This window comes from Heterocephalus glaber, unplaced genomic scaffold (genome assembly GCF_053883595.1).
Source record: "Heterocephalus glaber isolate CG9 unplaced genomic scaffold, H.glaber_assembly_v1.0 deba00001060, whole genome shotgun sequence".
In the NCBI taxonomy this organism is placed as follows: domain Eukaryota; kingdom Metazoa; phylum Chordata; class Mammalia; order Rodentia; family Bathyergidae; genus Heterocephalus; species Heterocephalus glaber.
The window spans coordinates 2,250,238-2,265,076 of NW_028258185.1; the positions used below are offsets into that span (position 1 = coordinate 2,250,238).

The 14,839-nt window shown below is 45.9% G+C and overlaps 1 protein-coding gene across 1 annotated transcript; it reads left to right on the forward strand.

The window, feature by feature from the left end:
• Nucleotides 1–609: 609 nt before the first annotated feature.
• On the forward strand, nt 610–9,356 carry Krt84 (keratin 84). Its single transcript, XM_004872687.2, has 9 exons — nt 610–1,206; nt 2,486–2,694; nt 3,753–3,813; nt 4,282–4,377; nt 5,244–5,408; nt 5,568–5,693; nt 6,150–6,370; nt 7,006–7,037; nt 8,246–9,356. The coding sequence occupies exons 1-9, from the start codon at nt 670–672 to the stop codon at nt 8,557–8,559; spliced, it is 1,761 nt and encodes a 586-aa protein (XP_004872744.1). The 5' UTR covers nt 610–669; the 3' UTR covers nt 8,560–9,356.
• Nucleotides 9,357–14,839: the final 5,483 nt, after the last annotated feature.

The window sequence follows — 14,839 nt, forward strand, 5'->3', positions numbered from 1 at the left end:
TGTGTCTACATTGGCCCAAATGAGCTTTGCTATAGATTCACTGTTATGTAAACAGCCAAACTAGATCATGGAGGATAGATGAAACACTGCAAAAAGTTTATTGATCATTTAATTTGTCTATAGAGAAACAGTACACTATATTCTTTTCATATAGTTTCTTTCTTGGAGCTGTGCAGACCATTTCTCCTTTGCACATTCCTCCTCTCTTTACGGTCTTAAATCTACATAGATGCATGCCTTGTGAGCCTCTGGCTGGAACTGTTACCATCCTAACTTTCTGGTGGTTAGCCACTCTTGCAGTGAAAAAGTCTTTCAATTTATGACCAAAGCAAATTAATGTTCCTGTAATGGCAATTGTGGTGGACTTATGGGAAAAAATAGGATCATAATATTTATGTGCTTATGTGTTTTTAATGTTTATAGTCCTTACCCAGATGAGAATAGGTGTGTCTGAGTTAGCTCATTGTTAAGGAGGTTACAGGCATGAAGAGTTTCTGCTCACTACCCAAGCTCATAAATGTCTTCAAATGGCTTTTTCATTTTTATGGGCCAATCCTCAGATCCCCACACACATAAAAGGGATGAAAAGGACCCACTAGTCTCAAAGGGACTCCCAGCTCCAGCTCACCCCACTCTACAGTTGCTCTGGCTGTCACCCAGGAAGTCAGCATGTCTTGTCGCTCCTACAGAGTCACCTCTGGTCGCCGGGTGGGCAACTTCAGCTCTTGCTCAGTAGTGACCCCCCAGAACCATTTCCAGGCCAGCTCTGTCTCCTGCAGGAGTAGGTCTGGCTTCCGGGGTCTGGGTGGCTTTGGTAGTCGGAGTGTCGTCAACTTTGGATCTTGCTCACCCCGGATAGCAGCTGTGGGCCCTCGTCCCCTCCACTGCGGTGTTGGCTTTGGTGCTGGCAGTGGGGTGGCCTTCGGCAGTGGTGTTGGTCTGGGGTTTAGAGCTGGCAGCAGTGTTGGTCTGGGATTTGGAGCCAGCAGTGGCCTTGGTTATGGCTTTGGTGGCCCTGGCTTTGGCTACAGAGTTGGAGTTGGTGTCGGAGGTCCAGCACCCCCATCTATCACAGCTGTGACTGTTAACCAGAGCCTGCTGACCCCGCTCAACTTGGAGATTGACCCCAATGCCCAGAGGGTGAAGAAGGATGAGAAAGAGCAAATCAAGACCCTCAACAACAAGTTTGCCTCCTTCATTGACAAGGTACATATGAGAGCTGAATATCTGGGTTTGGGGTGATAAGTGCTAAAGTGGATTGGGGTGCTCTTTCCCTTAACAAGAGCTGGTCCAGGTTGGAGACATTGCCTTTGACCCCAGGTCCTTCAGATGTCCAGCAAAGGAACTGAGAAATGAGGTCTGGGTTGCTCTGCCACTGAGCAAGGACAACCCAGAGGAACTGTCATATGGTAAGATAGGCTGACACTGGTTACTTCTTTTGGAGGGAAAAGGAACAACCAGCCAACTCTGAGAGCATCTAGGCAAACTAAGGCCTACTATCTGTGCACTTAGCAATGTCTCCTGTACTTAGCAATGTACTTAGCAATGTCTAAAGGTAGCAATATTCAGACTTCAGCCAGGAATCAGGTGGTGTAAATTTTAAAAGTTTCTCTTTCGAGATCCTTATGCTTTTTATGAGATTCCCCTAGTTTCTGAGGCTGGATGGCCTTATCTGTTCAGGCCTAGAAAAGGGGAAACAGAATTGAGTAACTCTCATATAAAAAGCCAAGAATTCATACCCCACACAGGGAATACCAAGATTCACCAAACTGCCTAGGTTGAGGGAAACATAGGGAACAATCACTGGAGGTAGCCGATCTTCAGGCTGCTTCAGAGGGACAGTGATGTGGCTTGTGCAAAAGAACTGCCGTCCACAATGTCCAGGTGCAGATGGAGGCACAGACTTGGAAAGCAACCTCTTGGCTCTAATGTCCTCATCTCTAATAAGAGGAGATTGAGGGAAATGAGCTGTAGTTTCTCTTTCAGCTGTACACATCTCAGGCAAAGGAGTATCTAAGGTGGTTGATGTGGCTTACAATCCCAGAATCCCACCTCCTCATAGCACAGCTCACCCCAATGTACTTTCCTTGCCTCCTCATGCTGTGCTAGGGGCACCTGGCATTGATTTTCCAGACAAACCTCAGCTTAAGCAGAATCAATCTTTCTAACCCCAAACCCAGTGAACTGGCTTGTGTCTTGGCAGGGGGATGGGGGTGGTGGGAGTGGGGGTGGTGGGGGTGGGTGCAAACGGGACTGAAGTGCTTTGGTTCAAACACCTCTATTTGTAGCCAATCCTGGCTGAACGTGAGGAGGAGGAGCACAAATCTGATCTTCCAGCTTCTACTGAATTAGAGGAGGAATGAAAGTCAACAAAGGAGAAAACACTATCAACAGTGATGGAGAATCATGGCTCTGAAGAACTGGCCAACATGTGGGGACCCTAGTGAGCACTTCAAATACCATTTCTTTGTCCCTGTTGGTTTAGGTGAGGTTTCTGGAGCAACAGAACAAACTGCTAGAGACCAAGTGGAGCTTCCTCCAAGAACAGAAATGTGCCAGGAGCAACCTGGAGCCTCTTTTTGAGAACTACATCACCAACCTGAGAAGGCAGCTGGACATACTGGTCAGTGACCAGGCCCGGCTGCAGGCTGAGAAGAACCACATGCAAGACATCCTTGAGGGCTTCAAGAAGAAGTGAGTGACACTTGGACTGCAAAGACTGAGGACATGCATGAGCTGGTCCCAAAACAGCAGCCCACTTCAAATGAGAGCAGCTAAAAGGATCAGGACTGAATATTGGTCACAGTACCCAGCCTGGGGACAGGGTGGGGGACAGTGATGTGTGAGGGAGGAAGAGGAGGTTCCCTGTGGGTCCTGAGAAAAAAGAAGTCTTGGAATTGGGCACAGTGTGTCCCTAATACTTCCAGGGGGAATAGGCAAGTTCACCCCAGAAATGGAACTCTCTGGTTTTGAAAACAGTACTCATATTCAGCATTGAGCTGGTTCTTATATCCTCTATGGTCAAGTGCAATGACCCCAAGTCATTTTTTTTCATTAAGTTTATTGGTACATTTTCAGTATAAAATACAGTTACATTCATCATTGGGATCTTGTACGCTTACAGGAGTATCTTGGTTCTTATTTTTTCTCCATTCCCCTGCCCTCCCTTTACCCCTCCACCCTTCCCTATTTACAAAGACTTTGTTTTCATTTTTTCTTTTCTCCTATTTTTTGTTTCTTCTTTCCTTCCCCCTACCCTCCCACTTCCCCTACTTCTTCAGACCTTTTCTTCCTATTTCACATTATCAATTATACATTTTGGTTCTTATTTACACTTTTAGTTTTTCACACCAGAGAAACTATTTATTTCTTATTTATTTCCCTTAAGAGTATGGCCTCAATGTGCATCCATTTAGCTATAAGTGTCTCTAGTTTCTCAGTCTTTATGGCCGAGTAGTACTCCATTTTATGGGGGAAAAAACCCCCACATCTTCTAACCTCAAGTCATTTCTAACAGAGGAGTACAGCAATGGTCCAGATCTTCAGACCCTAAATCCAAGTTGAAAAAGTAAAAGAGATTTGGGGGAACTGAGGACCACTGGCTCTTAAAGGATCTTAAATATAAGACCAGAAGGATGGTAGTATGTGAATAGCAATAGGAAGCCACAAGGGTGTTTAGAGGCTCATGGGGGACTTATGAGTAACTGAGTCTCATTTTAGAAAACTCACCCTGCTCCTCTTTATCATCCCAGGTATGAAGAGGAGGTGGGATTCCGAGCCAATGCTGAGAATGAGTTTGTGGCTCTGAAGAAGGTAAGGAAAAGCCACAGGTCCAGACAAATTTCTTCATATGGGGAAATGATCCTCAGAAATGACCCAGGCAGCCCTGTGGAATCTGGGACTACTCACACAAAGACAGCACAACTTCGAAGACAACATCAGATTCCCTTCAAAGTTCTGATTTGGCCTCAGATTATTTAGGACTGGGTGACATGAGAGTTCATCTGAAAAGATGAACTTTTAATGAAGTGTCATGAATTATCCAGATTTTCTTGCCTTTAAATAAGCATTGAAGAATATCCAGTAGCCACTGGGGGTTTTCACATTGCAGTAAGGGGAAGAGTGATAGTCACTAAACTTCACTTCCACCCATCCCAAAAGCTTGCAGGAGTTGGCCCTGTGGAACAGGAGGCTCTTCCCATCCATCTGCAGGTGCTGGCTAGGTGGGAAAGGTAAATGGAGCATAAGTAATGAGTATCTTATCCTTCTCTCTTTATGCAGGATGTAGATACAGCTTTCTTGAATAAATCTGATCTGGAAGCCAACGTGGATATGCTAACTCAGGAAATTGACTTCCTGAAAGCCTTGTACTTGGAGGTGAGGTTTCTTCTCAAAGCCATCCAAGGAAGTCAGTGCTGGGCCTCGACCCTGTGAGGGCTTAGTCTGAGCTGACACATTTTCAACTCTGGTATCAAACATCTTTGTTCTCTATGTTTTGTATCTGCAAGTGGAGAATGCGAGGGAGGCCAGCCTTTCAGAGCCTGGCTCAGGCCTATGAATGATCCCTGTATCTGTGATCCGAATCTTCATTGGCTAATCTAAAGACTGGGGTTTAAAGATATCACTTCCTATCTACTGGCCAGATGAGTCTAGAAAACTGACTTACCAGGAAATGTAAGAAAGATTGTGTTTGATCTAATTTGCCAAACCAACTAGCTATCCTTTGCTTCACATGTGATCTGTTTGGTCTGGAGTAGACTCAACCTGAACTGAGTTTCTAGCTCCAAGTGAAGAGGCTGAAACCTTCCCTGCCAGCCAGCTCCAGTCCCCCAGTTCTATGTGGGACTTGGGATATAGAAATTCCTAGACTGCTGTGTTCTAAAATATAGTCTCTGCTCAATGCACCATAAACGGGGGGGGGGCAATTTTATGGATAAGCCAGAGAAAAGTTTAAGCCTTAGCATGGTTCCCTCTCCCTCCACCAAGTTCCTAGGCTCCCCTGGTCTTAGCATTCACCTAGCAATGTAGGGTGTAGTGGGGACATCTCCAAGCTTACAGCAAAGATCCTAACTGAAATAATCCTCAAACCTGGATTTTTCCTTGCCCTTAGTTTGGAGGATCTTGCTTTGTCCTAAAACAGTAAGTGATACTTCCTTCCCTGACACACAGCCTGGGGACCCTGTGGCAGAGTCCCAAACACAGGGGACTCTGACCCCATCTGTCTTGCTGCTCTTCCAACATAGGAAATCCAATTGCTGCAATCACACATCTCAGAAACATCAGTCATTGTGAAGATGGACAACAGCCGAGACCTGAACCTGGATGGGATCATTGCTGAGGTCAAGGCGCAGTATGAGGAGGTGGCCAGGCGCAGCCGTGCTGAAGCTGAGGCCTGGTACCAGACCAAGGTGGGCACAAAGAAGCTGGTGAAAGGGAGCGGGATGACCTGGGTTTGGGGCAACTCATATGCAACAGGGTGGACCCTGAGGGAGTCTGAGACTCCAACTCTGGAGGTGGCTGTAGTCTTGATCTGACTTTGAATCCTCAAAACACCTCCTTCTCCCTAGTATGAGGAGATGCGGGTGACCGCGGGCCAGCATTGTGACAACTTACGTAACACGCGGGATGAAATCAATGGGCTGACTCGGCTGATTCAGAGGCTGAAGGGAGAGATTGAGCACGCCAAAGCTCAGGTAGGCAAAAAGTGAGAAAAAGTCACAGAGAGAAGACAGGCAGGGCCCTTAGCTTTGGGGAGCCCTGTTCTGATGAAGTAAGGGACCCATCAAGATTTAGAAACAAAGGAATGAAAGATTTGTCTAGGAAAGCTTCCTGGAGGAAGAAAATATGAAACAAAAGGAAAGCCTCCCATATAGAAGGAAAGACCTGTGGCTACCAAAATGGTGAGGGAAGGGAGAAAGAATGAGTGACTCTCTGGACCCCATGGGTGTCAGGGTAGCAGAAATCAACAAGGGCAAAGTCAGTGTGGATGGGAACTAAGCAGCCACCAGAGGTTCCAAACCTGGCTCAGGACAAGGCTATATCCCATCAACTCAGAGCAGCATTTCTAAACCAGTATCTGCCCACTGTCCCTACCTCCCATGGTCCCTGGCCTGGAGAGAAAGCCCACTTGCGAACTATCCTCTCTGCAGCGAGCCAAGCTGGAGGCTGCCGTGGCTGAGGCTGAGCAGCAGGGCGAGGTGGCCCTCAACGACGCCAAGTGCAAGCTGGCAGACCTGGAGGGTGCCCTGCAGCAAGCCAAGCAGGACATGGCACGGCAATTACGGGAGTACCAGGAGCTCATGAACGCCAAGCTGGGCCTGGATATCGAGATCGCCACCTATAGGCGACTGCTGGAGGGCGAGGAGATCCGGTAAAGGCTTCTGGTGCAACAGGAGGGAATGAGGTCAGGCATGGGCATCTAGAAAGGTTTACCACATAAAAGGAGGGGGTCTAGGTGAAGAAGGGCTGAAATGAGCAATCTGTACAGATAACAACACAATTTCTGCAAGTGTTAGTCAGTTGCCCTTGTCAGAGGTTTGGAAGGCCGTTCCAGATCTGTTGTTCTCAAAGGCAAGCTGTAAGAGCTCATAGGGAGTTTTGCTTGCTTAGTCAATTTGTTAAAAACAGTAACAGTAATAATACACTTCCTCAAATTTTTGTGGAACGCATTCTAGGCAAGTTCTCTACCTCTCAGCTAAAATCCCAACCCTTTTTTAAATTTTAAGAAAAAGCCTTGCTAAATTGCCCGGGCTGGCCTTGAACTTGTGATCTTTCTGCTCAGCCTTCTAGGTAGCTGGGATTAATTACACCTGGCAGCCCTCAAGTATTTTAATCCATAATTTGGGGATGAGCTCTAAGAATGGGTCATTTTTCAAAGCCCCCATGTGTATAGCCAGGGCTGAGAACTGCTGGTCCACTGGTCCACGCAGATAAGAAAGCCTTTTTTAAGCAAGCAGATTTGGGGAAACAATACCCATGAACTGATTCATTTCTTTCTCCCTCCAGGATCTGCGAAGGTGTTGGACCAGTAAACATATGTGAGTAACTTAAGTCTTTTCCTCTTTACATTTCTCTGTCCTTCCATTTTCCTGTAAATTTATATTGGGATCAGGGGTCTTCCAAGATGGTGGTCAGGGGTGCAGGGACCATCTGTCCCCTGGGAGCTGAAGTCTGAGAACTCCCCAGAGCAAAGGCATCCCAACACCTTCAAGGTAAGACAGAGCCCCAGAAGAGAATCAGCCTTTTTGCTCTGAGTACCCTCATTCTTCAAGGGAACCACCTCAGTGGCTTAGAGTGAAAGAGCTGTGCCAAGGAGGTCTCTCACCCCTTGATGGCAGTGATGGGACAAGGTTAAATAGACATTCCTCCTCCTGCTGTCAGATTGTCAAAGTACTGGTTGTGTCCAAAGTATGCAGGACACTGTGCTGGGCACCGCAGGGTGGAGCAAATCCAGCCTCTGCTCTCTAGGATTTCTATCTTCTTGAGAAGTGAGTTTAGTCACCACCTCCCTAATCCTAGAAGAGGAAGAGCAGACATTGGCACACCAGAGCAAAGATACGATGTGCTAGAAGTCATAAAATTAGCCAGAACCCAAATCCAGATCTCTGCTCCCCAAAACACAAATGTGCCCATGTGTGTGGTGGAACTCATGAGTGAGTCAGATGGTCAGAGCTCCCCGAGCCCAGAGGAGAGGCACATGGGGGAGGGGAAATGGCAGCAAGCGATGGCCTTCTACAGGAGATCAAAATCAAGCAGAGATCACAGTGGCAAGAAGGACTCCAGTGAGAGGAGAGGGCAGAAAAAAGAGTGTGCGGCATGCTGGTGGGAGCTTGTCTGAGCAAGGGATAGTTGGGTTCCACTCTGCTAACACACTGGTCAACACAGCAGAGCCACCAGCAGGTCAGGAGAGAGCTAACAAGGGACTTCTGTTGGCAGGGTTTCTTGTGTGCTGGTCCAGGAGAAACAGGGAGCACAATATAATGGAAAATAAATTCACATGCCTTTATGGAGGCTACTGCTCCAGCGACCTGCACAATCAACCCACCACTTGCCTCCTATAACCCAACCCACTTGGGTCATAGATAAATGACAGTCAAGTTATGGACGTATGCAAACATCAGGGGAATGGGCCAAACTCCTCCAACTGAATCTGGGTATTTGGTTTTAGTGTAGTTATAGTCTTTGGGCCATCCAGATAGGAGAAAGAAAAGGGGACATTGACTCCCTAATGGTGTCTTCTCTGCAGCTGTGAGCAGCTCCCGGGGAGGTGTGGTGTGTGGGCCTGAGCCATTGTTCTCCAGCTCCACCCTCTCCCGTGGTGTCACCTTCTCGGGTGGTGGCAGCAGCATCCACACCAGCAGAGGGGTCCTGACTTCTGGCAGCTCGAGCCTGGGTGGAGCCCGAGGTGGCTCCGTGATTGTGGATGAGGCCTGTGTTCCCAGTGTCCCCCGCCCGCTGCCCACCGAGGGTGGCTTCAGCAGCTGCAGCGGTGGCCGGGGCAGCCGCAGCTCTAGCATCCGCTTCTCGTCCACCACCACCACCTGCCGGACCCGGCACTGAGAGCCAAGCCCAGATGGCCGCTGCCCAGAGAAGAACCAGCTGAATGTCCCCTGCTTCTGTCCCCTGACGCCTCTGGGCTTTGGGCCTGAAAGGTTTCTAGCCAGCCCTCCTGCCAGATTGCTCTCCAATGCTTTCCCCAGACACTCCTGTGCCTGGGCCAGGTCTTTCTGGAGGATTTTTCACCCAGTAGATGCTCTAACTAACTACAGCCAGAGCCAGACTGGCTTCTTCCTGACTCCAAATTTCCTTCACTGGGATCACTGCTCACCCTCCAGCCACAGCCTCTGGATAAGCCAAGTCAGTGCATCCACAGAAAGCAGTGCACCTGGGGAGAAAAGGAACCATTCTAAGCCACAATGTGTGTGTTCAGACACCACAGCCACCTTGGTTTTGGAGTAATGGGGAGAATGCCCTGCAGACAAGACACATCCTTGGCCCAAGGCCTCTAGCTCCTTTCTCTTTCTTTCCCTGGTGGGAGACCATTCTTTCCTTTTCTTCCTGGCCCTGAAGGATGGACCCACAGTCCTTGCAGGCCCAGGGACCCCTAGGTCCTCTGCAGTGGTTCTTCTCCCAGACCTTGCATGTTGCCGTCTTGCTTCCTGCATTGTTGGTTTCCCTTTTCTGGCAGCACATCCCAAAGTGGGCGGAGAGTTGGGCCACAGCACTGCATCACTCTGCCCTGTCGCTGCTGCAGAGTTTGTGTCTGCCATTTCCAGGGGGCCTGGGGTGGGTGGGTGCCCGTTTGTAGTGCTCTTCCTGTTCCTGGGTTTTCAATAAACTTGCCGAGCTAACTTTCCGAGGACTGTGACCTCTCCTTCCGGATCACCCTGGGGATGGTGAGGCCACCATCTCACCCTACTGAGGACTTGCCAAGCAAGGGCAGAGGCTGGTGTCCTGGGAGGGGCTCACAATTCCACAATTTGGGGAGACGTGGAGCAAGTCTCTGCAAACAGGTGGCGAAGGGCCTGCCTTTCTCCCGGCATTACCTTACACCTCAGAGTGCCCTCTCCTGACCAGGGTGAACTCTGCCACCTATTCCAGAGTCCCACCCCATGCCTGGCCCTGAGAGACCACTGAAGAGACCTCCTGGACTTTCTGTCCCCATCCAACTCATTTGTCATGCACTGCCAGAGAGCTCTTTCTCACATGGAAAGTTAATTATGGCTCCCTTCTGCTTATATCCCTCAGTGGCTCCCCATTGTCTCCCAGAAGTAGCCCAAATCCTTTAACATGGCATTCAAGCCTTATATGATCTTCCCATATACCTCCACCCTCTGCCACCCCATCTATGTACCCTACTTCCAGCCTGTCATCTTTTGTTCATTCACTCAACAAACACTTGATAAGTACCTACTACATGTTAGCCGTGATGCTGGGAAAATAGCTGGGAACATGACTCAATCCTTGTCCTGCAAAGAGCTTCTAATCCAGTCTGATAGGCAGACGGGTACACAAGCGCTTAGGTCTTGATATGCAAAATGCTCTGTTAAGAATAGTGCACAGAGAGACCCAATGCAGACTCAGGTCATCATTAAAAGCTTCCTAAAGGATGTGCTGTCTTAGCAGAGATGTGAAAGATGATGAATCAGTCATATGAAGAAGGAAGAAGTGTTCCAAGCAGAGGCCATGACATGTCTAAAAACCAAGAGGTTATAGAAGACATAGCAAGTTTGGGGACTTGCCTAGAGTTGAGTATGATCATATCAGAGGGCAAGACACAGCCCAAGTGGGGACTGGCCAAGCCAGGTCAGGGCCAGTCACATGGACACAGGTGCATTAGGACACACAGACATATGGCAGAAACTGCGTATTGCAGCCTCCACAGGGCTGGCCTTCTCAGAGACCAGGAAACTATCTCATCCTCGTGTGTTCTGCCTCACCCGGGCCCCAGGCAGCACCCTGAAGAGGTAGAGGCACCCTGTGCACAGCTGCAGGCCAGCCTGGCCCTGGATGCAGCAGCCATCTGCCCTCCTGCTTCTGGGAGCTCTTGACTTCCCAGTTTATTCCCATGTGCAAGGCCACACACACCTCTCGGGGCAGCCTCAGTGCCTCTCTTGGCCAGACCTGCATCTACCCCATGCCAGTGATCAGTTCATTGCCTGAGCTCCAAATTCACCCTCAGCTGCCTTCTCTGTGAAAATGGATCTGATCCCCTAAAATCATTTCTTTTGCCAGCTGGTACAGTGGTAAGCTTTTTGTCAGTAGGCGTCGGAGAGACACTGATCTGCCTGCATTTGTTTACTTTTCAAAATCCTCAAGTAGCTGCAGTTGAATTTTATCTAGCACTTTTAGCTGTAATCAGTGGGAGGCAGGGGCTCCCTTGGGAAGTCCGGTTTGGTCTGTCTAGTGTCAGGTTCCCGAATCACAGCAGTGTTGTGTAGCATCTGGCCACAGCCAGCCAGCACTGCTCTTGGCAATTGCAAAGTCAAGTGTTTCTAGACACCTCTTTGTGAAAATCTTTCCCCAGTACCTAAGAAGGTTGATTTCTGGTATATTCTGGGTGGACAATTTCCAACAGGTTCTGCTACTCTGGCATCTGATAAGAGAGGCTGTGCTCTATCCCATGAGATCTAGCTGCCAGCTTGTCTTTCCCTGAGGTCTTCCACCACAGCACTAGGAGTAGTAGCTGTTCTTACATCTGCCATTGGTATATTTTTTAGAGTTCTATTTACTTCTCATGAGCCAATCCCTCACATTACTATATTAAGTGTCAATCCCTAACATTCAAGTTGCTATATGGCGCTGTCCTCTTCCCAACTAGACCCAAACTGACACCTCCAGTTTTCATGGAGTTGCTTCCAACTTTGAGACAGCACATCTACATTAAGCCCCAGGCTCCAGCCATCAGGTGCCTTCTCTTATCTCTGTACCCTCCCCAGAGGTGATCTCGAGGTCAGTCCCATGGCTCTAAACACCATCCACATACCAGTGACCACCAAGCTTATATCTCCAGCCCAGACCTCCCATCAGCTCCAGGTTGGAATATATGATTTGCTCATTGACATCTCCATGTAGTGTCTAATGGGCACTGTGAATAGAACACAGGGAAACAAGCTCTTCATCTTCCTTCTTCCCTCTCCAGGCTGCTCCTTTCACAGTGACAGCAACTCCACTAAGCTGCTTAAGCTTAAAAACTTTGGTGCCCTCTTTAACCCCTCTCTTTCTCTCATACTCCCATATTTTTTTTGCTTAAGTTCTTTCATTGGTACATTTTAGGTATACAATATGTTTACATTTGTCATTGGGTGCTTGTACCTGTACATGATGTATCTTGGTTCTTATTTTTCCCCATTACCTGTGCACCATTCACCTCCTCTATCCTTCTCTATTTATGTAGACTTTGTTTCCATTTTTTTCCTTTTCTCATAATTTTTCCTTTCCCTTCTTTCCTTTCCCCTACGCCTTCCACTTCCCCTACCCCTTTGGACCTTTTCTTCCTATTTCAAATTATCAATTATTCATTTTAATCATTTTCATCCTTATTTACACTTTCAGTTTCTCACATTAGAGAAACTATTCGTTGTGTACACGTGTGTATCCTATTCATTTCACTTAAGAGCATGGCCTCAATATGCTTCCATTTAGCTATAAATGTCTCTAGTTTCTCATTCTTTATGGCTGAGTAGTACTCCATTTTATGAAAAAACCACATCTTCTTTATCCAGTTTCCAGTCGATGGGAACTTGGGCTGTTTCCAAGTCTTAGCTATTACAAACTGTGCCACTATAAACATGGGGGAATATATATCACTGTGGTATGATTCTTTAAGTTCTTTTGGGAAGATACCCAGCAGGGGAATAGCTGGGTCAAATGGGACCTCTAGCCCAAGTTCTTTGAGGTATCTCCATACTGATTTCCACAGTGGTTACACCAGTCAGCACTCCCACCAACAATGGAAAAAACCCCCCAAAACCCACCAGCATTTGTTATTGGCTGATTTCTTGATAGCAGCCATTCTTTCTGGAGTGAGGTGGAATCTCAATGTTGTTTTCATGTGCATCTCTTGAATGACCAGTGATGTTGAACATGTTTTCATATGTTTATTTGCCATTTCTACTTCTTTGTGTGAGAAATGTCTGTTCATTTCAGATGCCCATTTTTGGATTGGGCCTTTAAATTGGGGAGGTCTGATTTTTTTAAGTTCTTTATATATTCCAGATAGTAGTCCTTTGTCTGAGGTGCAGCTGCTAAGAACTTTTTCCCGCATTGTAGGTTGTCTCTTAGCTCTGTTGGTGGTCTCTCTTGCAGTGCAGAAGCATTTTTAATAAGATGAGATCCCAGTTGTTGATTCTTTGTGCTAGTTCCCGTGCTACTGAGGTTTTGTTCATAAAGTCTTTTCCTATGCCAATGTCTTCAAGAGTTCTACCTAACTTATCTTCCAGCAAGTTTAGTGTTTCTGTTTTCATATTTAGATCTTTTATCCACTTCAATCTTAGTTTAGTGCATGGTGATAAATATGGGTCTTGTTTTAATCTTTGGCCAGTTGAAATCCAGTTTTTCCAACACCATTTATTAAATAGGCTATCTTTCCTCCAGTGAGGTCGATTGGCTCCTTTGTCAAAGATGAGGTGGCTGAGTATGTCTGGAATTGTTTCTGCATTTTCTAATCTATTCCTCTGATCCTTGGGTCTGGTTTCTTTGCCCATACCATATCACAGTAGCTTTGTAATATAGTTTCAAGTTAGGGATTGTGATACCCCTGCCATGTCTCTGTTGCCTAGAATTGCTTTTGCTATTCTAGGTCTCTTCTGGTTCCAAATGAATTTTTGGATTGTTTTCTCTAGTTCTGTGAAGTGTATTGTTGGAATTTCAATCAGCATTGCATTAAATCTATATAGTAGTTTTGGAAGTATGGCCATTTTCACTATATTGGTTTTTCCTACCCAGGAACAGGGGATGTCTTTCCATTTTCTTATATCCTCCTTGATCTCCTTTTTTGGAGTGCTGTATTTTTCAGTATAGAGGTCTATTGCTTCCTTTGTTAAGTTAATTCCTAGATATTTCATTTTTTTAGATGCTATTGCAAAAGGAATTGTTTCCCTAATTTCTCAGTGAGTCTGCTATTTGTGTCTAAGAAGGCTATTGTTTTTTGAGTGTTGACCTTGTATCCAGCTACTCTACTGAATCTGTCAATTAGGTCTAGAAGTCTTTTGGCAGAGTGTTTTGGGACTTTTATGTAAAGTATCATATCATCAGCATATAATGACAGTTTAACTTTTTCCTTTCCTATCTTTATTCCTTTTATTTCTTTCTCTTTTCTAATTGCTGTGGCTAATGTTTCCGGAACTATACTGGACAGGAGTGGTGATAGTGGACATCCTTGTCTTGTTCCTGATTTTAACGTGAAAGTTTTCAGTTTTGGACCATTTAGTATGATGTTGGCTGTTGGTTTTTCATAAATAGCCTTAATCAGGTTGAGATAAAGACCTCTATTCCAATTTTCTGTAGCATTTTTATCATGAATGGGTGTTGGATTTTGTCAAATACCTTTTCTGCATCTATTGAGATGATCATATGGTTTTTGTCCTTGACTCAGTTAATATAGTGTATTACATTTATTGATTTATGGATGTTGAACCATCATTGCATCCCTAGGATAAATCTGACTTGGTCAGGGTGTATGATCTTCTTGATGACCCTCTGTATTCTTTTTGCAAGTATCTTGTTGAAGATTTTTATATCTATGTTCATTAGGGAGATTGGTCTGTAGTTCTCTTTTTGGGTTGGGTCTTTCCCTGGTTTTGGGATCAAAGTAACACTTGCTTCCAGGAATGAATTTGGAAGTATTGCTTCCCTTTCAATTTCCTTGATGAGCTTAAAGAGTAATGGCAATAGTTCTTCTTTAAATGTCTTATAGAATTCAGTGGTGAAGCCATCAGGATCTGGGCTTTTCCTTGTTTGTAAATATTTTATTACATTTTCAATTTGACTCATTGTAATTGGGGTGTTTAGAATTTCTATATCTTCTTCATTTAACTTTGGCAATTCATATGTATCTAGGAATCTGTCCATTTCTTCTATGTTTTCCATTTTATTAGAGTACAGGTTCTCAAAGAAGGTCTTGATGATCCTTCATGATTTCTGGTGGGTCTGTGTGATTTCACCTTTTTTGTTCTTAATTGCATGGATTTGAGCCTTTTCTTTCCTTTTTTTGATAAGGTTGGTTAAAGGTTTATCAATTTTATTTATTCTTTCAAAAAACCAACTCTTTGATTCATTGATTTTTTTTGTATCATTCTCTTAGTCTCCATTGCATTGATTTCTGCTCTGATCTTTATAA

Coding starts and splice junctions, on each gene's coding strand:
- Krt84 (XM_004872687.2), top strand. CDS start 670: ATGTCTTGTCGCTCCTACAGAGTCACCTCTGGTCGCCGGGTGGGCAAC. Junction 1,207..2,485: donor TTGCCTCCTTCATTGACAAG/GTACATATGAGA, acceptor CTGTTGGTTTAG/GTGAGGTTTCTGGAGCAACA. Junction 5,694..6,149: donor TTGAGCACGCCAAAGCTCAG/GTAGGCAAAAAG, acceptor TCCTCTCTGCAG/CGAGCCAAGCTGGAGGCTGC.